This window comes from Patella vulgata, chromosome 3 (genome assembly GCF_932274485.2).
Source record: "Patella vulgata chromosome 3, xgPatVulg1.2, whole genome shotgun sequence".
NCBI classification, from domain to species: domain Eukaryota; kingdom Metazoa; phylum Mollusca; class Gastropoda; family Patellidae; genus Patella; species Patella vulgata.
The window spans coordinates 3,901,697-3,929,581 of NC_065881.2; the positions used below are offsets into that span (position 1 = coordinate 3,901,697).

Below are 27,885 nucleotides of genomic sequence, written 5' to 3' on the forward strand. Positions count from 1 at the left end.
AGTATGAGAATTCTGTTAATGATTCCTTCCAGCGTAAAAACTGTGTGATTTGATGATATATTTATGGCTAAAAACATATTCAAACTAATTAATCTATCAAAATTTTGCTTCAAATTTTTCTCAAAACATTGTTTTCGCGAAGGAATTCCCCTGCTATAAAAAGTATATTAAAATAGGTCATGTTTGTGTCACGTGGCTTTGCTGACGCACTACCTAGCAATGGGTGAGAAGACGGGAGAATTCATTGCATATACAAGAGGATGTTGTCTTTAATCGCTGTCCATATATCATAAATATCAAAGTCTAATTAAATTTTCAGATTATCCACTGCCCATGTCTTTTCCGTGGTGTTTATCTCAGAAACTGTTGTACGTTTAAGCTCACAATCAAGTTTATCAACATATACATCAAGCGCTCACTTATGCTGAGAGATCAGACAATCTTCATGTGCACCCTATGATGTCATGTGAGCAGACATGCCTAATCGTCGGGTTGCCGGTTAGGGAAACTCTTACATTTTTGTCCTGTATGCGTTCCATAGGTGTTTTTCAGGAAATCCAGTATTTTTTTAGTAAGATTGAATGTTTCTGCTTTTCCATATATACCAAAATTGCCATACTTTTATTGGAAATAACCACCCAATAAATACTTTTCTAGGAAAGTAAAAAGAAATTATTAATTAAGCATTAATTAACTTATCCAGACCATTATCAACTCTCGATGTCATTGCTAGCCTGCGATATTTACTGGATTAGGACCCAATTTAATCATGAAATGGATAATTCAACTCTATTTTAAAGTAAAATGTTGCGATTAAAAAAAAAAGAACCATGCGGTCTGCGATCTGCGCATGTTCAAGTGTCGTAATGGCTGATCAGTTAAAATTTATTTGGTTATAGTGCAGATGTTAGGACGTTAAACTAAACCTCATTTCATTTCAGTAAGACATTGGCTAACTAACCTGAAGTTCTCATGTTGAATCACTTGGCTAAGAAAGTTCATCAAATTTTTCCAGGGCAGTACCCGGTTTTTTTTTGGGGGGGGGGGGAGATGGCTGAATGGTTAGCACGTGCGCGCTTTATCATAAGGCCTGTCATTGAGTCATCTGGCGTGGTTTCGAATCCCCGGTTGTACGTGGCAAGGATATAGGGTCGCTTGTCCAACCTCGTGGGTTTTCTCCGGGTCCTCCAGTTTCCTCCCAACTGCTAAAAACCCCTATGCGCAAGCGAATTATTGAAATAAAATTAAAAACCATATGTTAGTCCTGAAATGACCTAGTTTGTGTTGAGTGGACGTTAAACCCCATTGCTCTCTCTCTCTCTCCCTTTTTAGGGTATAGGATGAAAGGCCTGGCAAGGGACAAAGTATAGTCGTTCGGATAGTATGGAAAACGGAGGTCCTGTGTATACACTAATAGAACACAATTTTTATGGGAAACAATCACTGGTTTATTCTAAAAGCACGACGTTTCGACAAGTATCCTCTTATCGTTATCAAGCACAATGACCATGTCCACTCTTATATATTCATCAGAAGTTTATGAAATGTCATTGTGCTTGATAACGATAAGAGGATACTTGTCGAAACGTCGTGCTTTTAGAATAAACCAGTGATTGTTTCCCATAAAAATTGTGTTCTATTAATGTGTTTTCCAATCGCTAAATGCCACTTTAAGATTCTGTGTATACACATTGGCCTGTGCTTAAAAGAACCATCAACATTTGGAATTTGATAAAAGAGTAGGCCGTAGCCCCGCTGTCGGGGCAAAATGTCCCTCATAGCACACTGTATGCGTGTCCTCATTATCCCAGTCGGACATTAAACCCCATTTCATGTATCTGTTTTGTAATTTAATATCCATTCATGTGGGCAATATGTGAAGGAACAAAAAAATATCCCAAAACAGAAAATAAATTAGAGCACAAGTGTTATGTTAAGTTTGCTGACATTGAAGTATTATGTTTGCTTATCTTGGCAAGTGTTTTAACATGTTATATCTATATTAGATATATCTCATCTCTGACAACGTTACACATATTCATACTTTAAATATCTACATTTATTTTTACCTGTAGATAAAAAAAGAAAAAACTTATGAAAATTGCAGATTACAATATGGTTTTGATAAACACCCCAAAAAAACAACGTTAATTGTTAAGTTAAGATAGATGTTATTTATAGAAAAAAACTTATAATGAAAATTGCAGATTACAATATAGTTTTGATAAAATCCCCCCACCACAAAACCGCCAACAAAACATAGTTTATTGTTAAGTTAAACATACATTATGCAAAATTAAATCTGCCTATTGCAGGTCTTTCTTTAGGCATGAAATGTTTTCTAAATTATTAATTAGACATTAATTAACTTATCCAAACCATAATCAACTCTCGATGGCATCGCTAGCCTGCGATATTTACTGGATTATGATCCCATTTGCTGCTCGACTTCCATTCATGATTAAATCATGAAATGGATAATCAAGATTATGTTTTTATCGTACCGACTTTAGTAATGCTGATCGAGGCAAGGCCGAAAATTCAATCGCTAAAATCTATGTTCATAGTGGATCAATTTGCCTGAAATTTTCAGCAAATTGCCTTTACGTTATCTAGTTTTTAACTATTATAGTGAGAACTTCCAGCTCTTCATCTAATCTCTCCCATAATGTATCTTTAAGATAGATATGTTATTTATAGAAAATGTTTGGTGTTTAAAGGGACAATAACACTCTTGCTGGCTTGACAGCTCCAGAAAATAAAAAATAGCCTTATTTTAAGTACTAGATGTGTTAATGTCCTACCTGTTGTGAAAATTATCCATTAAATCCTATTTTACTTGTCCAAAGGGTTCAAAAATATTTTTAAATCCAAGTCACATTTGAAAAGCTTTACGTCAGGCTTTTCAAATCATTTAGTTGAATTTTTCCAATTTTTTAAATTAGGTGTTTTTTAAGATGAAATTTGTATCATCAAGTAATTGGAATATTAGGACATATTATTCAGTTACAACAAGAGTGGTATTGAGCCTTTAAAGGCTGTATAAATCCCCCCCCCACCCCAACAAAACATAGATGTTATTTATAGAAAATGAAAACATTGTTTATTGTTAAAGATAAGTTATTTATAGAAAATGTTTAAAGGCTATATAAATCTTGAGATAATGATTGTTTTACCATTTTTTTAAAACTACATCTGTTTTTATTCTCTTCCGAATTGGCAGACACTTAAACATGCTTTGTTAGTTATATTAAAGATACATTATGTTTAGATAAAGGACTGGTCGTTCTTGCTATAATAGTTATATTAAAGATACATTAGGTAAGATTTAGATAAAGAGCTGGTCGTTCTTGCTATAATAGTTATATTAAAGATACATTATGTTTAGATAAAGAGCTGGTCGTTCTTGCTATAATAGTTATATTAGAGATACATTATATAAGATTTAGTTAAAGAGCTGGTCGTTCTTGCTATAATAGTTATATTAAAGATACGTTATTTAAGACTCAGAAGAGCTGGCCCCAAGTTCACAAAGAAATCTCAGACTTAAGTTAAGAATTTACTCAAAATTGTTCGCCCTATTTTAAAGGCTCAATACCACTCTTGTTGTAACTGAATAATATGTCCCAATCTTTATTCTGGTCAACAAATTGTACTATTTTACAATATTCCAATTAATTGATGATACAAATTTCATCTTAACACACCTAATTTAAAAAATTGAAAAAGTTCAACTAAATGATTTGAAAAGCCTATAACGTAAACCTTTTCAAATGTGACTTGGATTAAAAAATATTTTCGAACCCTCTAGACAAGTAAAATAGGATTTAATAGATAATTTACACAACGGGTAGGACACTTAAACATCTAGTACTTAGAATAAGGCTATTATTTATTTTCTGGAGCTGTCAAGCCAGCAAGAGTGTTATTGTCCCTTTAACTAAAATATAGTACTTTATAAAACTGTTTTAATGTATCAAATACGTCAATAAGAAACTATGTGCAAAGTTTTGTGTTTCTGGATCAAAGATATTTCTCATAAACAGTGATTGAGAGTAAATTCTTAACTTAAGTCCAAGAATGCTTTGTGAACTTGGGGCCTGGTCGTTCTTGTTAAAATAGTTATATTAAAGGTACTTTATATAAGAATTTGATAAAGAGCTGGTCGTTCTTGCTATAATATTTATATTAAAGGTACATTATGTAAGATTTAGATAAAGAGCTGGTCATTCTTATTATAATAGTTTAAAATATATAATGAAAAATGAAGTTTTGACAATCTGTGATATAGATTTTTTTATTATCATAGCAACAATACTTGTTAAACATGCATTATGCAAAAGGTAAATCTGCCTATTGCAGGTCTTTAGGCCTGAAATGTTATATAAACTATTAATTAGACATTAATTAACATGAAAAGACCATAACCAACTCTTCATCCTATCTTATGTGTCCGATTTTCATTGAATTTGAATCTGATTTGCTGTTCAACGTCTGTTGATGCTTAAACACAAAAATGGATAATCAAGACTTTGTTAATTATCGGGACTGATAGCGCTAACAATGACAATCAAGGCTACAAAAAATTTTAAATAAGGTTTTCTCGGCTTAGAGTGAAGCAATTTGACTGAAATTTTCAGCATATTCCCTTTTTATAGTGAGAGTTGCCAGCTTGTTATCTAATCTCCCATTACGTATCTTTGATCAAGACCCGGCTTGATACACCATTTGTTACATAAATTATTAAATAAATGGCGATCATCTTTCAATCTGTTTAAATCTCTACTAGTTGATCAGATTATAGGCTTGTCATCAGGGCTGGGGGGTGGGTGGCTGAATGGTTAGCGTGCGCGTGCTGTATCAATCCCCGGTTGTATGTGACAAGGAGTAGGGTCGCCTGTTCAACCTCGTGGGTTTTCTCCAGGTCCTCCGGTTTCCTCCCACTGCTAAAGACCCCTATGCGCAAGCGAATTATTGAAATAAAATTGAACCATATGTTAGTCCCGAAATGACCTAGTTTGTGTCGAGTGGATGTTAAACCCCATTTCTCTCCCTCTCTCAATCTGTTTAAATGTCTACTAGTTGATCAGATTATAGGCTTGTCATCAGGGCTGTCGGTAATTTTTCACAGGTGATTACCAGCACTGCTAATCAAAAAGTCAAATTTTGCTAAATTTGATTAGCAAATTTAAAAATTGGTTAGCAGTTTTTCAGTTTCAACATAAAACAAAATATTACTTCATTTTCATAGCAATTGGATTAGATTTCATTCTTAGATTTTTTTAGCACTGCTACAGGCAGGTAGGTACCTCTTATAGTTTGTGAATGTGATGTAGGCTTTTGGTTAGGTCATTGTCTGAAGCCAATTCTTGGCAGTGGCTTCCGAAGCCCCACTCATTTTAATTGTTATTTCTTCGATAAGTTAGAAATCTTCATTAGCAAACAGTTTTGTAAGCTTTTTATCGTGTGTTACTATTTTTGTTCGATCAGACACACATGGAAATTAATGAATAAACTCGATTAACTAGACACACACGATATAAACAATAATATTTTACAGGAATTCTTACTTTGATTTCTCTTATTTATTTTTTATATTTTATTTACAATACGTGAGGGATACACTGGAATTATTTTTTCGAAATTGAATACTGATATAATTACTTGCAACATGAGTGGTACTACTTGATTCCCTAGCTATTTCCGGTTTAATAGTCCCTATTCATGGCCATGGGGTGTTGGATGTCCGAATGGTTAGCACATACGCGCTTTATCGTACGGCCTGTCATTGAGTCAACTGGCATGATTTGAATCCCCAATTGTACGTGACAAGGACTAGGGTCGCCTGTCCAACCACGTGGGTTTTCTCCGGGTCCTCCGGTTTTCCTCCCACTGCTAAAGACCCAAACACGCAAGCGAATTATTGTAATTACATGAAACCATATGTTAGTCCCAAAATGACCTAGTTTGTGTCGAATAGACGTTAAACCCCATTTCTCTCTCTCTCCCTATTCATAGAGTTATGTCCCTGTATTATATAGTATAATGAATTGTGTCTGGGTAGTTCGAGAAGAAAATGTCACACAGAGAATTCATTTTTGTGTTTGGAGTGTTGAGAAAGCTTTCTAGTCTTCAAATTGGGGATAAATCTTCATGTCAATATCCAAAATGACAGGCATATTAATGATTCGCAGTAACCGTTAGATTTTAATTTTTAATTAGCAACGGACAAAATATGTATCGCAAATAGCGCTGCTGTACTGGTTGTTAGCAACCCTGCTTGTCATGCGAACATTTAAAGAATAGTTGTTATAACATTTAAAGCCACAATTCCAACGGGGTTTCCTCTTGTCAGTGGTGCAGGACAGGGGGCCTGGCAAGGACAGTTGTCTAGTCGCTCTGATGGGGTGAAAAGCCAAGGTCCTGGGTACACATTGGCAGTTGGAATCTGAAATAATAAGAGTAGGCCGTAGCGCCGTCGCTGTAGAAGGTTACTTATAGTTATAGCTCATGCTTGATGATGATGATGATGTAAATAAATTACTCCAAATAGATCCTGGGGTGTAATCAGCCATTAACCCTTTCTACCTACCTACATGTACCCTTGATCAAATTCCAGCTGACCATGACAAACAGCTATACACTGTTCCTTGCAGATTCCTGAGGTGTCATTAACCATTAACTCTTTCTACCTTGATCGAATTCCAACTGTCAAAGAGTTCTTGTAGGTTCTTGTACACACAGGACCATGGTTTGTCATCCTATCCAAAGAACTATGCACTGTTCCTTGCAGGTTCCTGAGCCTATTTCTACTATAGGTCTAATAATAATAATAAACTTTGACTGTGTCCCATATAGTATCCTGTTTAATGGCGTCATTAATATTGTAGGCTAATCTGTCCCCAATATACACACAGTGACTTAGTCACACAGAAAATACGCCCCACTGAATCAGAGAGTTAAGAATTTTAAAGGGTGAGGGGTGACTATGTTCTACCATGAAAACATTATTATAAGGTAAATTTGAGGAGTTGCCAAGTTCTGCAATCAAAACATTATTATAAGGCAATTGTGAGACAATAGCCTGTGGACATATCAAATCTTAAAGTTACATGGATATATTAATGAATTTGAAAGACCTAAATTACCTGAAAAACATTGTTGCATTGGTTTGTATGAATTCATTTATTATATAAGATTTAAATATAGAGTTGTTTGTTCTTGCTACAATAGTTCAAAAATGAATATGTTCAAAATTTCATTTAAATTACTTTATTCTGAGTGTTTGAAGTTTTGGCAAGGTAGTTTAGATTGTCAATACCATTGCTATGATAATATACAAAGTCTTCATTTTCCATTGTAGAGTTTAAGGAAGATTTTATTGTTAATTTCAAAGATCTAAATGAAATATTGTTTAAAGATACATTATGTTACAGTTAATATGGCAATTAAAGGTCTTTTTCTGTAAGGGGGGGGGGGGGGAATGTCCAAGAGATTAATGCATTTTCATTGCATCATAAGGTCTGTTATTGAGTCATGTGGCATGGTTTCAATTCCCTGCTTATGAGTGACAAGGAGTTTGGTCCCCTGTCCAGCCTTGTGGGTTTTCACCAGGTCCTCTGGTTTCCTCCCACTGCTAAAGACCCCTACATGCAAGCGAATTATTGAAATAAAATTAAACCATATGTAAGTCCTGAAAGTGAAATGACCTAGTTTGTGTCGAGTGGATGTTAAACCCCATCTCTCTCTCTCTCTCTCTCTCTCTCTCTCTCTTCTCTCTCTCTCTCCCTCTCTCTCTTTCTCTCTCTCTCCCTCTCTCTCTCTCTTTTTAGACTAAATCTGAGAACAAAGTAATTTGACTGAAATTCCCAATACATCCATTTTTAATTTTCTTTTTTTGAGCTCTTATAGTATAGCAAGAACGTCCAGCTCTTTATCTAAATCTTACATAATGTATCTTTAATATAACTCTTATAACAGGAACGACCATCTCTTTATAATGTATCTTTAATATAACTATTATAACAAGAACAGTCAGCTCTTTATCTAAAACTTACAGAGTCCCGATGGCTCATTAAGTAAGACATTGACTCACTAATGTGGAGGTCCCATGTTCGATCGACTCTAGTATTGACTCACTAACCTGGAGGTCCCATGTTCAATCGACTCTAGTATTGACAGAGAAAGTTCATCAGGATTTTCCAGGATTTTATTTATAATGTTGAGAAGTTTTTTTGACTATTTGCCATGAAGTTTTAAAGCCCACGATAAAGCTGTCAAGTAAACACAGATAAAATACGTCTTGCTATTTCTGAGAACTGTTAGTAATGGTGTTATAGTGTATACACCACTGTGTTTAAAAATATACACTGGTTTTATTGATCAGTTGAGATTACCATTACACTATATATTAAGCTATGTTTACACTTGAGGGGATAGGTGGTGGAATGGTTAATGTTGCACCCAGGATCAGTTCACATTACCATTACACTATATTAGGCTATATTGCTGTTTTCTGAGAACTGTTAGTAATGGTGTTATAGTGTATACACCACTGTGTTTAAAAATAAGCTTATACACTGGTTTTATTGATCCGTTCAGATTACCATTACACTATATTAAGCTATGTTTACACTGGAGGGGTTGGTTGGTGGAATGGTTAATGTTTGCACCCTGGATCCGTTCACATTACCATTACACTATATTAAGCTATTTTTACACTGGAGGGGTTGGGTGGTGGAATGGTTAATGTTTGCACCCTGGATCAGTTCAGATTACCAATACACTATATTAAGCTATGTTTACACTGGAGGGGTTGGTTGGTGGAATGGTTAATGTTTGCACCCTGGATCAGTTCAGATTACCATTACACTATATTAAGCTATTTTTACACTGGAGGGGTTGGGTGGTGGAATGGTTAATGTTTGCACCCTGGATCAGTTCAGATTACCATTACACTATATTAAGCAATGTTTATTAGTGGAGGGGTTGGGTGGTGGAATGGTTAATGTTTGCACCCTGGATCAGTTCAGATTACCATTACACTATATTAAGCAATGTTTATTAGTGGAGGGGTTGGGTGGTAATGCGACACACTGGATCATAAGGTTTGTCATTGAATCAAGTGGAGTCACATCGATTCCCCGCTTATAGGTGACAAGGAGAAGGTTTGCCTGTCAAACCTCGTGGGTTTTTACCAGGACCCCGGTTTTCTCCCTCTGCTAAACCCCTAACGCAACCAAATTTTTGAAATAAAATAGAATCATCTGTAAGTTCGAGAATTACCCACTGGAGGGGATGGGTGGTCTAGTTATCTTAACTCAAAGTCGATCAGTGGTGTTGTTTCAATCACAACATTGCACGTGACAAGTAGTAGGGTCGCCTGTACAATCTCCTTGTTTCTCTTCCACTCCTAAATACAAGCAACGCAGCAAATGTTGATGTTTCTGTGTTGCGCTTCAACAAGAAAAGTAGTTTAAGAAACCCCTGAGTGTTTCACATTATCTCGAGAAGTAAAGGAGCTTACTCACTAATTAGTAGGTCCCAGGTTCGATCCTGGTACTGGTTGACCCCTACATGCAAGCAAATTATTGAAATAAAATTGAAGCATGTGTTAGTCCCGAAATGACCTACTTTGTGTCAAGTGGGCGTTAAACCCCATCTCTCGCGCGCTCTCTCTCTCTCTCTCTCTCTCTCTCTCTACAGATCTTCAACTGTCTACATTATCAGATGTCAGAGATTTAAATGGATTTGAACATCCTTGAGATTTCAAAATATAAAATATAATATCGGGGCCAAGTCTCGGTTGTCAACTACCGTTGCTATGATAATAAACGATCTACGATATAGCTTTAAACAGTCATAACTTCGACCAGAATAATGTAATTGGAATGAAATTTTCAATATATACAATTTTAATTATCTACCTTTGAACTATTATAGCGAGAATGACCAGTTTTTTTTATAAATCTTAAATAATGCATCATTAAAATTTATTGAGAGCTGGGTTGCCAACCAATGACAATAAACCATTTATTACGATCTGAAGGAACTGAAATGTTGCAGATTGCCACTTTGCCAGAAAGATGTTTATTTTAACTTTATTTATTTTTGGCACCGTGAGAGACAACAGTGTCTGGGCTCGTGTAATCCAGTACATTCTGAGTTTACACATTCTAACCAGGGTTAATTACGTAGTAAAAGTAGGCTCGTTATTTTTTAACGAGGTCTGATCAAGAAAAGTGATGAATAGCTGATTCTCTGGTACTGGTAGGAAAACAATGGCAGCCTGTGTTACAACAAATTATAGTGTAATTAAAACTCACGAAAAAAAAAAGAAAATTCTGATTTTGAAATTAATAGATTTGTAAGTCCTGGACAAACCTGCAGAAAAAACTAGTCTCTATCCTCCAGAAAAATATTCTAGGAATATTAGTCTGGATGCGTTGTCAACATTTGAAAATAACTAATTCGTCGTCACGATTCATCTTTGGTTACATTAATGCAAGAATTATGGGATTAATTGTGGGAAGGGGCGCAACTGTTACTTGACTTGGCCAAAGAAACTGGATAATCAACCACATTAAAAACCAAACTCCTGGTTACTCATGAGCAATGGACTTTACCTAATTCTCATAATATCAATTCATAAAGAAAAAGTAATCGGATGCCAGTCGGAAAACTAATTGATCAAGCTTTAATGTTAGTAATAGCAGATATGTTGTGTATTTTAAAATTTATAAATTCCAGGCTCCGTTATAAATTTATTTTAAATAATTTCCCTTATTTGTATCTGGATAACGTTGTTAAATGTAATCAGGTGTTATTTTAGTAACCAGATAGTTTAACAAGTGATTCGAGGTTTGACAACTTTATTCACCCATAGCTTGGATTTTCAGAGCACCAACACAACAAATCTGCAGAAAGTAGGGAAGTTGGATGGCCGAATAGTTAGCATGTGCACGCTGTATCATAAGGTCTGTCAAGGAGTCAACTGGTGTGGTTTCGAGTCCCCGGTTGTACGTGGCAAGGAGTAGGGTCGCTTGTCCAACCTTGTGGGTTTTGTACGGGTCCTCCGGTTTCCTCCCCCTGCTAAAAACCCCTCCCTACGCACAAGCAAATTGTTGAAATAAAACCATATGTTAGTCCCGAAATGACCTAGTTTGTGTCGAGTGGAGGTTAAATCCCATTTCTCTCTCTCTCTCTGTAGATAGTGAAATACCTAATTCTTCCGTTCTAGTTAATACTAGGTCTAATGTATGGCCTTTTGAGTGGGTTCGTTGATTAACACGTTGAGTGAAACCGAGTGTGTCTATGGTATCCTTAAATTTGATGGATGCATAATCATTTGGATTATGAACATAAAAATTAAATGACAAATGACAAGTTTTCTTCACAAACTTGCTGCTTATCGGTGGTCGGTAGATTACAATGATGCGATAAGTTAAGCTTTTAGATTGCACAGTAGTTTTCGATGTGCTCAAATGATCCAAATTTGTGTGTGTGTAATACAGGTACAGTGTATTCTGGTTTGTGTATAATTCCTACTCCGCCACCTCTTCCAGGTCTAGAGACACATTCTTGAAAGAGCAAAATGATCTTTCTCGTTCTCTGCTCCTCGATCTCTTATGGAATTCAATGCCTTATAACATTAGAACCCACTGACTCCCTAGATGCATTTAAATCTCAGCTTAAAACGTTCCTGTTTACTGAAGCATTTACGTAGTTCAATGGGGAAAAGTTGAGACATTGGGAATATCACACAAGGCACTCACAGAGCATGGAATTTGGAGACTTATGACAAACCCTTCATGGAAACTGGGGGGGGTTAGATGGCTGAATGGTTAGCACATGCGTTCTGTATCATAAAGTCTGTCATTGAGTCAACTGGTGTGGTTTCGAATCCTCGGTTGTACGTGACAAGGAGTAGGGTCGCCTGTCCAACCTCGTGGGTTTTCTCTGGGTCCTCTGGTTTCCTCCCACTGCTAAAGACCCCTACGGGCAAGTGAATTATGGAAATACAATTGAACCATATGTTAGTCCCGAAATGACCTAGTTTGTGTCGAGTGGACGTTAAACCCCATTTCTCTCTCTCTCTCTCTCTTCATGGAAACTGAAAGTTTGTAGATGTCTGAAAAAGTTTTATATAGCGGTTTGCAGAAAGTCTTGGGTGTCCGAATGGTTTAACAGGTCATACCCCACATGTACGTGACAAGAAGTAGGGTCGCCGGTCCAACCTTGTATCTTTTCTCCAGGTGCTCCGGTTTTCTCCTTCTACCAGAGACCTACGCACAAGCGAATTATTGAAATAAAATTGAACCATATGTTAGTCCAGAAATGACCTAGGTTGTGTTGGGTGGAAGTTAAACCCCATTTCTCCAACCTCGTGGGTTTCACCGGGTTCTCCAGTTTCCTCCCACTGCTAAAGACCCCTGTGTGCAAGCAAATTATTGTAATAAAATTAAACCATATGTTAGTCCCGCAATTGCCTATTTTGTGTCAAGTGGATGTTCAACCCCATCTCTCTCTCTCTCTCTCTCTTTCTCTCTCTCTCTGAAATATATATATCTGCTGAATAATGATATCTGAACTACCAACAAAATAATTTTTATTGCCATAAATTAAATATCTGACAAATAATAGTGACTTCAGATAAACTAACAGGCTGACGAAACAAAAATACTAGGGTGATTTCAAATAATATAAACAACAGTCCTAAGTAGACAATTACTAACTTCTCTTGAGGGTGGTATCACAGTCGAAGGGCTCATATTTTTTATAAATAGCAAAACCTCAGGGTTCTTTCCTGTGGAAGGCGACCAGGTTAAACTTACAAGGTAGAGAAGGCGCCCGTATCTCCAAGCCACATATGCTCACATCAAGGATCGAAACTACAACTGCAAGCCACAGGTAACGAGCCAGGTAGACTGATCCCAACTCCCCTTGATTCTCTTGGACGTAGCTTTGTTTAAATCCAGTAATTGTCTCAAATAGACCTGCTGTAATTATTTGAATGTGTTTAATTATTAAATGCTGTTTAAACAGTATAATTAACAAAGCTCTTACAATATTCAGAGCTATGTTCTACCGTGCATGAAAACAACAAACGAATCATTGTAGAAACATAGCTCAAATTAAAATACAGTAATTGTCTTGTGATTATTTTAATTTTATTTACTAAATGCTTCTTAAACAGAACTGTTATTTTATTTTCTGTGTTAATGAACATCCAATTAGGTCTACCGTTTTAATTTTTCTACTCATTAAAAACAGTATCATAGTTGCTTAAAATATTTTGAATTGTATGCCAAAACATTAAAGATATCGAACAAAATTTTGGAAAAAAAAGACCAATCTAGTAGGACTTTGTACTTGACAAAGTGTGGATTGTGTCGGACAATATCTGTGATAGGTGCTTTATTTACAGGCTTGTGGGTAAGAGCTCTTTATAATAACATGTTGCTGTATAACATGATTAGCTAATCACTATCACTGTCTCTTTAACAATCAAAGCCAGATAAAAAAGCTTACATAATTTTCATTGCAGTTGTATAATTAAGAAACACTTTATTTAAAATGTTTCTCCGATTTAATGAAGCTGCTTCTAGTCCTACAGATGTGCTTAAAGCTATTATGAACACTACATGTCAGGTGTTATACCTATAATTACAATTCATGACGGAAGCAGCCAGGTGCGTTCTGTACATTGGGTATATGATATTGTGTATAATTAATACATAAGCTATATTATTATATAGTATATATAGCCCTATATATTATAATAAATTCTTCTAAATATTACAGTAGATATACATATACATGTGTACAGACCAAATTATATAACATAGAGAGTCTATTCTCAGGCTGGTTGAGGGGGATCAGGCCGGTTGGGTAGGACGTTTCCAGACAGAGAATTCATCTATTGGGAATTCTGGATAAAGTTTGGATTTTGTGTTACCTTCCCCCAGCCCCTACTCCTATCATCCCTTATGTTGTGGAACTTGGTCTCTGGGAATTTCTCACCTCTTTAACCGGCCATCTTTCCCAAGTAGCCTTAAAATAGACTCATCCTACAAATTACAGAAAAACTCTGTAATAACACATATAATATAATAATAGTGAATTAAAGCTAAAAAAAAAAAATCTTCCTTCATCAAAATAGAGTAAAAAATTTGAGTATAAAAATTAATCTTTGTTCCCTTTCTTGGTCAGGTAAAAAGTTCGCTCGCATGTTCGTATCATATCGTAATTATGCAAATTATGTCGACAAACAGTGACTGATGTCTGTTATAATGAAAGATGTGGCAGGTGTTTCCTTATGTCGTGCCTTGTCAAAACATTATTTACTTTGTAAAACTTCCACACATTTATTAAACTTGACAACAGTTTATATCAGTCTAAAGTCAAGTTACGACTTGAGGCATACATCGGTCCTTCCAGTAACACGCAGGTCTTTCAAATGAGAAATTGAATGGCAAAAGAAATATTAATCATTTATTGAATGTAGTGTACATCCAGAAAAGAGATAAAATTCATGTGGAGAACAAAATTTATCAGTACTGTTTGTTTTGCTTGAATGGTTAGTAGGACCTAAACACACTGTGGTGGTCCTTCTGCATTTATGGTGGTCATTTTCGAAGGACAAAAATTTGTTTCAAACCCAGGATATACATGTTGTATATCAATGCCTTCATTTCATACTGTGTCATTGTTTGCTCTTCAATAATGTATATCTCTGACTATAGGCCTTGACATGACACTAGGCCTTGACATGACATTACTTCTGTTTCTGTTGTTTGCTAACTGAAAGTAGAAGTCCTCCAAAACGTCATTTCCTTTGCTAACACTGATTGTCTATTTATGATCTCTATTTGCCGACAAACGCAAGAAAAATCTGTGCAAACTTAATTCCTCAAGGCACCATTGTGATCACTGGTGAATTTATTGCTAATAAAGCGGAAGTCACCTTAGATTTGCGTTTCTTCTACATCTGCGAATGATCACCACTTTTATTTGAGCTACTTGACGTCGATTGGGAAACAAAATTCGTGACCGGTATTTTTGTACTCAAACTTTGCTCTGTTACCGAAGACTTATAGGACCACGAAGTTTTTTTTCCCAAGAGTTTACCTAAAAAAACAGTCATGAAGGTTGTGCGGAATTTTTTGCTGATGGCGCAATACAAGAGGAAGTTGATGCTGGAATTGAACATCACAAGAAGATTGTTTATGTATTTAAAACTCACGAATAACGGATTCGCGAACACCGCCGGCCGACCATTTATCGCGATGGTCATGGCAAGAAAAACACCAATCGAATGACAGATGATGAATACTAGTACCATGGTAACCACAATTAAACTGATGTGCATCATATCAACGCTGGACATGGACGATGTGTTGTACGATCTTCTGGCCATACGACGACGGTGTGTCGACAGGAAGAAGATCAAAAAGCTGTTAAAGATGATGAGCAGAAATACAGGAATAATGGCCGCCAACATTATGGTGCTGATATGTACGTAAGTCTCATATGCCTTATTCAGAACTAGACTCGTATAATTCACATTCCGCGGAGAGGTCACGTCCATATTAGGCGTGTACTCGAAGAACTTGGAAAAGTGGAAGATAAACGATGCCACGTAGATAACTACGATGGCTTGCTTGGCTCGGGGGATGGTGCAGGTCATCCTGGCATGCATCAAGAAACAGAGCGAGATACATCGCTCAACGGTAACAGCTACTGTGATCCAGCAGGTACACGTTATAAATATGTTGGTGAAAACATACCTGGAAATAAACAGAAAATATAATTAGTCGATACAAAACAAAACTACCATTGGATGTACAGACTGTGGAAGAGACAGACACATAATATAATTAGCCAAGGTGAAACAAAATACTATTGACAATATTAGATGATATCAAAGCTTCAAACAAGGACTTGGGGATGCACAGATTGTGGAAGAGACAGACATACAGGGGAGACAACTATATACAACCACTTTTATATATGTGAGCGGATAAAAATGATGAATGTATACTTTTAGTAAATTGGTCATATTGCTATCAAAAACACTTGTTTTGTCTAGAATACTATCGATATAACACTTTTTAGTCCATGTTTTCTCAAGATTGCTATAATTAACTCTTAATTTTAAGTCCACGTTTTGTTGAGATACTATGGAAATAACACTTTTAAGCCCTTGTTTTGTAGAGAACACTTTTAGGCCCTTGTTTTGTAGAGAACACTTTTAAGCCCTTGTTTTGTAGAGAACACTTTTAAGCCCATGTTTTGTAGAGAACACTTTTAAGCCCTTGTTTTGTAGGGAACACTTTTAAGCCCTTGTTTTGTAGAGAACAGTTTAAGCCCATGTTTTGTAGAGAACACTTTTAAGCCCATGTTTTGTGTAGAATGCTATAAATAAACCTTTTAATTTTAAGTCCATATGTTTTGTAGAGAATACTATCACCAAAGAGTGATACGAAATTCTACTTCTTTTTCAAATTTTATTTTAAGGATATACAGAATTTATTTCTTAAAGTATATAGACAATATAGCTAATAGTAAGGTTATCATTTGGTCTTTCTTTACTTTTAGTGTTAATATTTTGATTTAAAGTCTATAAAAAGTAATTGCCTAAAAGCATGATTGGCTTTGACTGTTTTATAATCTTTGGATGCCAGTAGGCTTATTAAGAGAAACCTTGAGCAAAGATTTATACAGTTAACAATGCAGTCTGATCAATGCCAATCAAGTGTCAATGCTTTTTAATTCTTTATGGCTTAAAGCTTATTAGATCCTATAAATTATATTTCACTATGAAACTTTCAACCAATGAAATTTATATATTTATTTAACTTCTTTTCATTTGATGTGTTACAGTATTTTTATCTTTAATTTGATTTGTTGAAATCATTGTCCTTTTGTCCTTATACAAATTAGTTACTTTAAAAGACCTCTACACACAGACAAGAGGGCAGATGAAATTAGAGACACACAGACAAGGAGATCGAATGCCTTGTATATAATTTGTAAATAATGTATTTTTAAAACTGTATATAAAGTAATATTGAAATGAATTTGGAATTGGACTTTTAATGAACAGTGACCGCCTTCACCAGAATACTTCTCCAGTAACGAGCTATACACCCCCAAGAACAACTTCAAAGTTCTTGTTTTTGTTTAATTTAAGAAAGGAAATTGATCACTGGAAGCCTGGTGCATTCAGGCTTTTAATGTAATAAACATAATTATTACTACCACACAAACATCTCTTGTACCTTGACAACAAAATCTAAAATCAATGTAATTTTATTTATTTGGCGCCAATGTCTATTAAAGTCGACGAAAAGACTATAAAGATGAATGATATTTGATAAAAACATGATTGCTCAAACGTGATGTAATCAAATCAACTCTCCCCAGTTGTATCTAATCATCCGTCATCTTCCTCTGGGAAGAATACCAGTCCAGAACTATCGGAAATTGTCGTGAAAAAAAATCAAATTATTGTTTCTTTTTAGTAATGATATTCATAATTATTATTAAACAGATAAAAAAATAAACGTTTGTTATTTTGATCTCTGGGATGTATATAAGATCAGTTAAGAACTGGTCATGATTTTACAGAAAAATTATCTTTTGCGTGGATGAAACATTTCTTTGAACTGCTTGTGTAGTCATCATATTCATGATATATAATAAAAATGATAAAAAAAAACATTGTTATTTTTATTCCAAAGTGGTCGGAAATTGTAGAGAAAAAATATCTAATTATTTTCTGCTTGTATGAAACATTTCTTTGTAGTGATTATTTATGAATGTTATTTTCAGTCTAGAATTCTCTGAAATTTTAGCAATTAAATTCAAATTGGATCTCTATCATACTTCATTATATTCATTATAAAAATGATTAAAATAATATAAGATAATTGTTCATTTGTTTGCGGGCGGTTGAATGGCCGAATGGTTGGCACGAGCACGCCATATTATATTTATAAGGCCTGTCATTTAGTCAACTGGCGGGGTTTCAATTCCCCGGTTGTACGTGACAAGCAGTAGGGTCACCTGTCCAAACTGGTGTGTTTTCTGTAGGTCCTCCAGTTTCATCCCACTGCTAAAGACCCCTACATGCAAGCGAATTATTGAAATAAAATTGAACCATCCATATGTTAGTCTGGAAATGACCTAGTTTATGTCGAGTGGACGTTCAACCCCATTTTTCTCTCTCTCTATAATATTTGTAATGGTAGAAGAGATAGAGCAATGGGGTTTAACGTCCACTCGACATAAACCAGGTCATTTCAGGACTAATGGACAGGCAACCCTACTCCTTGTGGGTGATTGAAAGTTTGTGTTGAGTTGACGTTACACTCCTATTCTGTCTGTTTCGTTGCTTGAATTTTCCAGACTTAATTTAAAACATACTGTAAGTCATATTCATTAGCATCATTGAGGGACAAAATTAGGATATTTAATCCCATTTCATTTCACTGATTGCAAGTGAAGAAATTTTGATTATTTATAATGAAGAATTTTTTGTGTTAAATAAAATTTGTGTGTAAAATTTATCAGCTGTTTCCCCCCTACTGTGGCTGTTGGCTGGTGGAATCAGGTGGAATCATTGAGGGCTGTATTTACCAGTTGATTAGAAGTATTAATATTATCAGTAAAAGTAGAAAGTCAGCTCGGCAGGCATCTCTCTTGTAGCTAGAGGACATCATACAAGATAATTTGTTAATATTAGGTTTACTCGGTGTATTACCAGACCTGATATGTTTTTTTGATGAGAGATGCTTGCAGGAGAAAATCTACTAAATAATGTAATATTATTGTTGTACAACGATACAAAGAATTTTACGTCAAAATTATTTCCTCAGGGATTTTATAGATGCTGGGGGAATCAGAACAAGTAAAGGATATTTTTGATGTTTCGTTTCTGTTCGCGATGCTATTATGATATCTTTAAAGATACATTGTCTCGAAAGTATTTATCGAGTGGTTATTTCCGATAAAAGTATAGCAAATTTGGTATGTATGGAAAGTATAGACATCTAATCTTAAAAAAAAAAAAATACTGGATTACCCGAAAAGCACCCATGGGGCAAGCACTGGGCAAAAATGTCAGGGTATTTCTAACTGGCAACCCGACTGTTGTCTTGTAGCTTATTGTATGCTAGTTTGACTGAGGAAGTGGTTATTATTTCTTGATTAAATGGTTTGGCGATTTTAGGAACATTGAGTGGGTGTGAACGTACAAAAGACTCTGCAATTAAATCGCGGAAAAAGAAGTTGACAGGAAAATAATTAAGAATTTAGCTAGGCCTCAATATGTATGGTAATGGACAGTAAGTAATGAAAAATACATTCTGATAAAATGAATCCTCCCTCGATGAAGGGAGGTAACTGACATGTTTTCTAACAACAGTTTATTTATAGCTTGAGGTATCTCCTCCGCGAATACAAAGTTTTGTGAGTGATTTGAGGCCAATTTTTGATAGATTAATTAGTTTTATAGGTTTTTAGTTTAAATATATTATCAAATCACACAGTTTGTATACGGGAAACTATCTTTAAAGAGATCAAATAGGTTATTAGTTATTACCCCCCCCCCCCCCCCCCGCACCAATATGAAACAATCTATCCACTAAAGTCTAACATCTGTTATTCTCTAATAGTATTACCTGTCTGATTGCTTTGCTACGATTCTAGTAACAAAGTTATAACATCAAAGGGGAGTTAATTCATGCCCAGCTGAGTTTGAACTACGATGCTATAAAGTAAAAATGTTGTTGGAATGCTTTGGATGTAGGCACTAATACTTTAACCTCTTTTGTCATTTTTGCTCCAGTTATAAGTTTTTAGGGTTTGTTGTGTATGAGGCAGGGTGTGCTTTACCCTTCTCTTGATAGATAACGACCGTTTGTAGATGGTGAATCGGTGAGTAAGGCGTTGACTCGCTAACAGGGTTCCCTGATCAGTCCAGATATTGGCCGAGAATGTTCTTCAGGGTTTTCCAGCTTGGTTTCACTTGTCAGTTGTGCATGATGGAGAGGGCCTGGCAAGGAACAATGTCTAGTCATTTGGATGGGACAAAAAACAAAAACTGAGGTACTGTGTACACATTCGCATTCCCATTAAGGAACCTTTTACAGTTTTAATTTGAACAGGGGGGTTGGGTGGCTGAATGGTCAACGCATGCAGGTTGCATCATAAGGTCTGTCATTGAGTCAACTGGCGTGGTTGACATTCCCCGGTTGTACGTGTCTAGGAGTAGGGTCACCTGTCCTCAATTGTCCTCCCACTGCTAAAGTCAAATACCCTACGAGCGGGATTAATGAAAAAAAAAGTAGACCCATATGTTAGTCCCGAAATGACCTAGTTTATGTCAAGTGGATGTTGAACCCCACTTCTCTCTTTCTCTCTCTCACTCTCTCTCTATAATTTGAAGAAGACTTTGCCGAGAAATAGGACATTAAACCCCTGTTTCATTTCATTTCTACAGGAGAGAATCTTTGGAATTTTGGATGAATGGAGATAACAATCAATATACAAGAACCACATTAAAATTTAATTGGTTGACTAAAACCCTTCCATATTAATCTTAGGTTATGGTGGACAAAGGACCACATTTAAATTTAATTGGTTGACAAACCCTTCCATGATATATTAATCGTAGGTTATGGTGGACAAAGGACCACATTTAAATTTAATTGGTTTACAAACCCTTCCATGATATATTAATCTTGGTAAATTGTGGACGAAAGATGGACAGACAACCAGGGCAAATTGGTTGACAACGCCGCGCATGAAATATTAATGTCAGAAATTTCTATTCATTACATGTGTAGAATCTGTATTTCAGGGGATGCAGTAGATTATATTCATAGAGCATGTGCAAAACATAGCTAATCGAAGATCGTGACTATTTTCTGTTTTCATATCTCTGTGGTAACACTAGCAACTTGCTCAATTAACGTAAAATAAATATTCAAATGTAGGAAAAACAGGAAATATGGATGGAATTGACAAAAACTCAGAGTATTCATTTTTAGCTCAGAAAACATTGAATGGTGTAAAAAGCTAGTAATTTGATGTTGTTTTAAAGATTGCATTTCTAATTCCATTTTATAAAAGAGCTACACATACCCTGATATTTTAAGATGTATTATGTCACATGTAAGAGCTATATCTGCCTATTGCAGGTCATTTATCTAACTTCAAATGTTAAAGATAGATTATGGGAGATTCGGTAACGAGTTGACAGTTCTCACTATAATAGTTAAAAACTAGATAATGTAAAGGTAATTTGCTGAAAATTTCATTCAGATTGGTCCACTATGAACCGAGAACTAAGCGACTGATAGTTCTGCCTAGCCTCGGTCATCATTACTAAAGTCAGTACAATAAAATGCGTAGTCTCGATTATCCATTTAATCGTTAAATCGGGAAGGAAAGTTATGCAGTAAATCAGCTCACAATCCACTTAAGATCGCAGGCTAGCAATGCCATCTAGAGTTGATTATGGCCTGGATAGGTTAATTAATGTCTAATTAATAATTTAGATAACATTTCAGGCCTAAAGAATGACCTTCAATAGAAAGATTTAACTCTTGCATAATGTATGTTTAAATAAATTATTATTAAAATATACATTATGCAAAAGCTAAATCTGCCTATTGCAGGTCTTTCTTAAGGCCTGAAATGTTATATAAACTGTTAATTACACATTTATTAACATGACAAGACCATAATTAACTCTCGATGCCATCGGATGGTCAGCCATATTTTGATTTAATTTCAAAATGATGAAACAAGGCTAAGCTTCGAACAACCAGTATGGTGGTTGCAATTTTAGCGAGAATTACATATTTTCTAAGAAAGTCAAAACATAATTATTTGTATGTTTTTTGCTCAATGGGTTGTCAACTCACTATTATACGATCATAGGTATCATTCTCACACTTAAAAACCATTCACCCCAGAAATAATAACACAATTACCTCCCTTGTTTTTCTACCCCCCCCCCCCCCCATGGAATAGCTATCTTCAAACGTTTGAATTTGAAGTTGAAAAATATATTTTTGCCAATTTCTCAACTGGCAATATAGTGAATTATAGGATTAATAGGATTATTCTTTAACAAGGTAGGACTGTTTATAGATACCATCTATTTTAAGGCTTTATTTTAATACATTTTAAAAATATAACTTAAAAATATGAAATTGTCGCTTTAATGCACACATCTGGTCAAACCTTCAAAAGCAAATATCTTCACTCGCAATGGAGAAATTTGAATGAAATTTTCAATACATTCATTTTGTATTATCCATTTTCAAACTATTATAGTAAGAATGGCCAGCTCTTTATCTAAATCTTACATAATGTATCTTTAAAAACTGATTGTAAATGAGAAAGGAAATGAAATGAAATAGGGTTTAACGTCCTACTGTTCTGCTCCTATGCTGGGCTAATGAAGACGGCCATACGCCATACAGTGTGCTATGAGGGAAATTTTGCCCGGGCAGCGGCAGTATCGCCTACTCTTATATCGAATTCCAACTGCCAAGGGATCTTTTACGTGCATTCCAATGTATACACGGGACCTCGGTTTTTCGTCTCATCAGAAGGACTAGACCGCTGTTCTTGTCAGGCCCTCCGTCCTGCATCACTGACAAGGGGGAATCACGCCGGAAAATCAGGATGAACTTTCTCGGCCAATGCAGGGATCGAACACCCGACCTCCAGGCTAGCGAGCCAGTGTCTTACCCACTTAAAGACGTGATCTCCGATTGTAAATGAGACATAATCTTATGTTTAAAAGGAAGCCAAAGTGACTCAATTGGTAAAACGTTGGTTCGTGAACCTGTTGGTCACGTGTTCGATCCCTGCATTGGCCGAAAAGTTTATAAGGATTTTCCGGCATGGTTCCACCTTGTCAGTGGTGCAGGACCGCGGGCCTGGCAAGGGACAACGTATGGGATGAAAATCGAAGTCGTAAAAGATCCACTGGCGGTTGGAATAAGAGTTCCATATAAGGGGGGGGTTGGATGGCTGAATGGTTAGCACGTGCGTGCTGTATCATAAAGTCTGTCATTGAGTCAACTGGCGTGGTTTCGATTCCCCGGTTATACGTGACAAGGAATAGGGTCGCCTGTCCAACCTTGTTTTCTCCGGTTTCCTCCCACTGCTAAAGACCCCTACGCGCAAGCGAATTATGAAAATAAAATTGAACCATGTGTTAGTCCCGAAATGACCTAGTTTGTGTAGAGTGCATTGGCCGAGAAAGTTCATCCCGATTTTCCGGCGTGGTTTCCCTTTGTCAGTGATGCAGGACGGAGAACCTGACAAGGAAAGCTGTCTAGTCCTTCGGATGGGACTCAAAACATACATAAAAGATCCTTTGGCAGTTGGAATTCGATATAAGAGTAGGCCGTAGAGCCGCTGCCTGGGCAAAATTTCCCTCATCATAGGACACTGTATGGCATATGCCCGTCTTCATTAGCCCAGGTTAGGAGCAGAACAGTAGGACGTTAAACCCTATTTCATTTCATTTGTACGGTATAGAAATAACAAACTGTATGTTGATATATAAACGACATGATGTAATTAAATATCAACAATATGTTAAATTCCAATTCATTTCTTTCAAGACATACTTGTGTTTGAGGATGGTTGTTAGGTATTCATGGCTAAGACAGATTTCATTGTTTTACATGATACCAATTTGTCAGGATTGCCGCCATGCAGCTCATAAATCTTTCAGAGCAAATTATCTGCCTTTAAAATCTAGTGATAAGATCAGTACTGAGCCTTTTTATGACTTGTACATGTGAAATTGTTTGGCATAAAATTCATGAAAATCGTCTACACTAAATTAAAGCCTACTGCCAGGTCCTGTTTTTTTTGTGTTTTTCATCGCCTACAAATGTCTTTATTTTTAGAATTCTATAATTAACGGTTTTATGTGTGTTAAAGACACACAGGTTTTATCTGTGGACGTGATATGTTGTTATATTCCAGTAAGACAGATTATCATTCCAAATATTTCTTTCATCCAACTCAACAATTTTATCTTGACTCCGATGAAAGATGGAGTATGACGTTCTCTCATTTCAAAAGATCAATTTTTCAATGAAATATAAGTATATGGTTTAAAGTCATAATGTAAAGAAATGAAATGAGGTTGAATGTCCTACTGTTCTGCTCAGACTGGGCTAATGAAGACGGGCATATGCCATACAGTGTGCTATGAAAGAAATTTTGCCTGGACAGCAGCACTACCGCCTACTCATAGCAAATTCCCACTGCCAAGGGAACTTTTACGTGAACCCCAATGTGTAAACGGGAACTTGGTTTTTCATCCCATCCGAACGACTAAAGACAGGAGCAATTATAAAAGTACATTTAATAATTTACTATTTGAATTGTATTGTTTAAGGTGAATTTCTTCACAAATACTTGTTTGAAATACAGACAAATCAATTTCTCAGTTGGTCAAATTATTTGAATTGAATATCGTCAAGACAAGGAATTTATGATCGAATCAAGAACCAGACAGTTACCAACCTTTACCCACTTTTCACCCCTGGGACATTTAAATAATCTCTGAAGACTGGCCGTCATTTGTGGATACCCAGAAATGACCTGATCTTAATTATGTGGGTAAGACGCTGGCTCACTAGCCTGGAGGTCGCGTGTTTGATCCCTGCATTGGCCGAGAAAGTTCACCTGCATTTACCGACGTGGTTTCCCCTTGTCAGTAGAGCAGGATGGAGGGCTGGACAAGGTCAGCTGTCTAGTCATTCAGATGGGACAAAAAATGGAGGTCTTGTGTATACATTGGTGTGCACATAAAAGATCCCTCAGCAGTAGGAATTCGATATAAGGGTAGGCCATAGTACAACATTTCCCACATAGCACACTGTATGGCATATGCCCGTCTTCATTAGCCCAGTTGGAGTAGAACAGTAGGACGTTAAACCCCATTTCATTTCATGTCATTATTATAATTATATCGTATTTTTTAAATCACAAAATTAAAAATGATAAAATCTTTCTTACCTGCATATAACGTAATGGCGAAATATTATTAGAAATTCTGGTGAGTGTTTAAGTTGACTATTTAACTCAAAAAAGGCAGGAATCTGAACAAGTAGCAGACACAGATCGGACACTCCAAGACCAGTGAGAAAACAGTTTGTTGCTGTCACCATTTCACGACGCGTTAGAACAACTAAACTCAATAGGTTTCCCACAATTCCTATACTACATATAATCGGCATCAGATATCTGTTACATATAAGCTCCGTGTGGAGAACGTAGTCTGGCTGTCCAAGTATTGTCAAATTACTGGAAGTAATATTTGATTCCATCATCTCGTCAAACAGCTCATCAGTAAAATTGGCTTCCATTTTGAAAACTGGATGTTGTCAAATATCGTGTATCTGGTGGATGCCAAGTTAATGATGTTGATATTTACAAGATGCCAAAATAGTCAAAAAGTTTCCATCAACAAATAAACAGTGTCTGTTCTCTTTTAATCAGAATTATTTTGGCTTGTTATTAACAGAATTCCTTCGATTCTACCTTTGAAATAACCCAGTGCTTCAATCAACCTGTCATCGTATACAGATCTTCTACAACTGAAATACTTGTTCCAATGATTACTGTCTAAATACCCTACCGATGGCACTCCTGTTTTATTATGTTTGGGGTTTTTGTATCCTGAAAGTACAAACAAAGTAGTGTTATTTAGAGTTAATTACTTCATAGTGAAGATAACGGCTGACTCAAACCATTTATTGACGCTCCTTTTAAAATCTGTTAATCAGGTTTTCGAATGGTTCCTGAAACTCTGGATGTTTTTACTGTTCAACTTATTTTAGAAAACTGATTGCATGATTTTTTTGGTACGGTTATTTTAACATCCGTTTCTGTCTGAATCTGATCGTTAAATTTTCTAACAGTACGCTATTTTGCGTTGGCTGCAGCAACCGAAATAAACTCCCGTAATTTGATGCATGATTACAGGTGTACAGAACAGTCGTCTATTTTTGGTTCAGACAATCACACTTTTTCACTTGAAAGATGTGAGGAGGGTTGGATGGCTAAATGGTTAGCGTGTGCGCACTGTATCATAAAGTCTGTCATTGAGTCAGCTGGCGTGGTTTTTATTCCTTGGTTGTAAGTGACAAGGAGTAGGGTCGCCTGTCCAACCTCGTGGGTTTTCTCTGGGTCCTCTGGTTTCCTCCCACTGCTAAAGACCCCTATGCGCAAGCAAGTTATTGAAATAAAATTAAACCATATGTTAGTCCCGAAATGACCTAGTTTGTGTTGAGTTAACATTAAACCCCATTTCTCTCTCTCTCTCTTTAAAAGATTTGACGAAAACGCGTTATTACTCAATTTTCTAATCTTTCATTGATATAAAAGTACTGACATCGAAAATTACTTTTCACCAAAAAAAAAAAAAAAAAAAATTTAAACTTTTTTCAGTGATTCAAATTACTCCACTGAACTACATTTAATGATTTGAAATAAACGGAAAATTAAAGTTAAGTAGAAAGCTAAATAAGTTTTATTTGTGGAAATTGTTTTAGAACACAACTTTTTTCAGCGATTCAATTTATTTCACTAAATTTTATTTAATGATTTGAAATGAAGGAAATGAAAGTCAAGTGGAAAGGTGAATAACAATATTTTTTAAAATGTTTAACCAAATTTTTGTCAGTGGTTCAAATTATTCCACTAAACTTTGAAATGAATGAAATTTCAAGTAAAGTGGATAGATCAAAAATAATTAAATTTTCTGGAATTTTTTTTAACCAAACACTTGTTAGTGAGTAAGATTGTTCCACCGTCAGTGATCAATATTGTTCCACTTGATTTCTTTTAATGATTTGACATGAACGAAAATTCAAGTTAAATAGAATTTTTTCTGGAAAATATCGAAACAAATGCTACTTGAATAATATTTCCTTTGGTGAAATTCTCTGACAAACCACAAAAGATATCTTATAAAACCAATCAAAAATAAAATCTGATTTCGTAATATTGAAAACTTAAATATCTAAATTTATTTGTACTAACCTGATAGATTTATTCCACCATCCTCTCAGTGAAGTTTGTCTAACAGCTAATTCTGTGACTGTTGCAAGTAGTTTCTGTAATGAACTATAGCAGATAATCTTGAAGCAACACACTCATTCACTTGTTACAGTTTAACTGAGGGTGCTCACAAACACTAGCTGTTCTATATGCAGTGTTAGATAACCAAGCCCACACACTACTCTATCTCTCACACTGGACTCACTGTGTGTAATACCAACTTGAGACTACTGGTAGCTGGTATAACTCTAGACTTAATAATAATAATATAGAGAAACAGCCTCCTTACAGCCAACTAAACTCTTTATTTCATTTTATTGCATTTAAGTAAGACAATAGCACACAATGATTGGTCATTACTAGAATAAGGCACCTCCCACCACAGAAGGATCTGTAGTGGTGTTCTGGGGTTTTTTTGGTTATTTTTTTTGATTTTCAAGAAAAGAGACTATTTAAGTTTTTTTCTATTGAATTGATTGTGGAAGGAAAAGAATTAGCTTGTTTGATTTAAATATTTATGGTAGACCGAAAAAAAGAAGCTTTTTTATTTGAATGAATATTACGAGCATACAGTACACGGCTAGAATTTAGGACAAGGATCGGTGAACATGTGAAGGATTTGCATTTATATTTTAGTTGGGAGGGTTTGCAGGGAGTGGGGGGGGGTGCAGGGAGGTGGGAGGGAAGGGGGGAATATGTTTGAGATTTTGTTGTGTTTATAAAGCATTTAAAGTAACGGTGAGTGAATTGCATTTTTCTGAAAACATCAAACCA

The 27,885-nt window shown here is 35.7% G+C and overlaps 2 protein-coding genes across 2 annotated transcripts in view; one reads left to right on the forward strand and one right to left on the reverse strand.

Moving 5' to 3' along the window:
- Positions 1–27,885, forward strand: part of LOC126814672 (protein FAM184A) — a 103,218-nt gene that overhangs the window by 16,716 nt on the left and 58,617 nt on the right. The window lies entirely within an intron of this gene.
- Positions 12,591–27,390, reverse strand: LOC126814683 (sex peptide receptor). The gene is made up of 3 exons (XM_050540001.2): positions 27,094–27,390; positions 25,066–25,728; positions 12,591–15,788 (listed from the first exon to the last, which is right to left on the reverse strand). Exons 2-3 carry the CDS (start codon positions 25,413–25,415, stop codon positions 14,984–14,986), a joined length of 1,155 nt encoding a protein of 384 aa, XP_050395958.1. The 5' UTR covers positions 25,416–25,728; positions 27,094–27,390; the 3' UTR covers positions 12,591–14,983.

Excerpts from the sequence above, each read along its gene's own strand:
- LOC126814683 (XM_050540001.2), bottom strand. The coding sequence starts at position 25,415 with ATGGAAGCCAATTTTACTGATGAGCTGTTTGACGAGATGATGGAATCA. Across the intron at positions 15,789-25,065 it reads CGCCATTACGTTATATGCAG|GTATGTTTTCACCAACATAT; the intron begins GTAAGAAAGATT and ends GTTTATTTCCAG.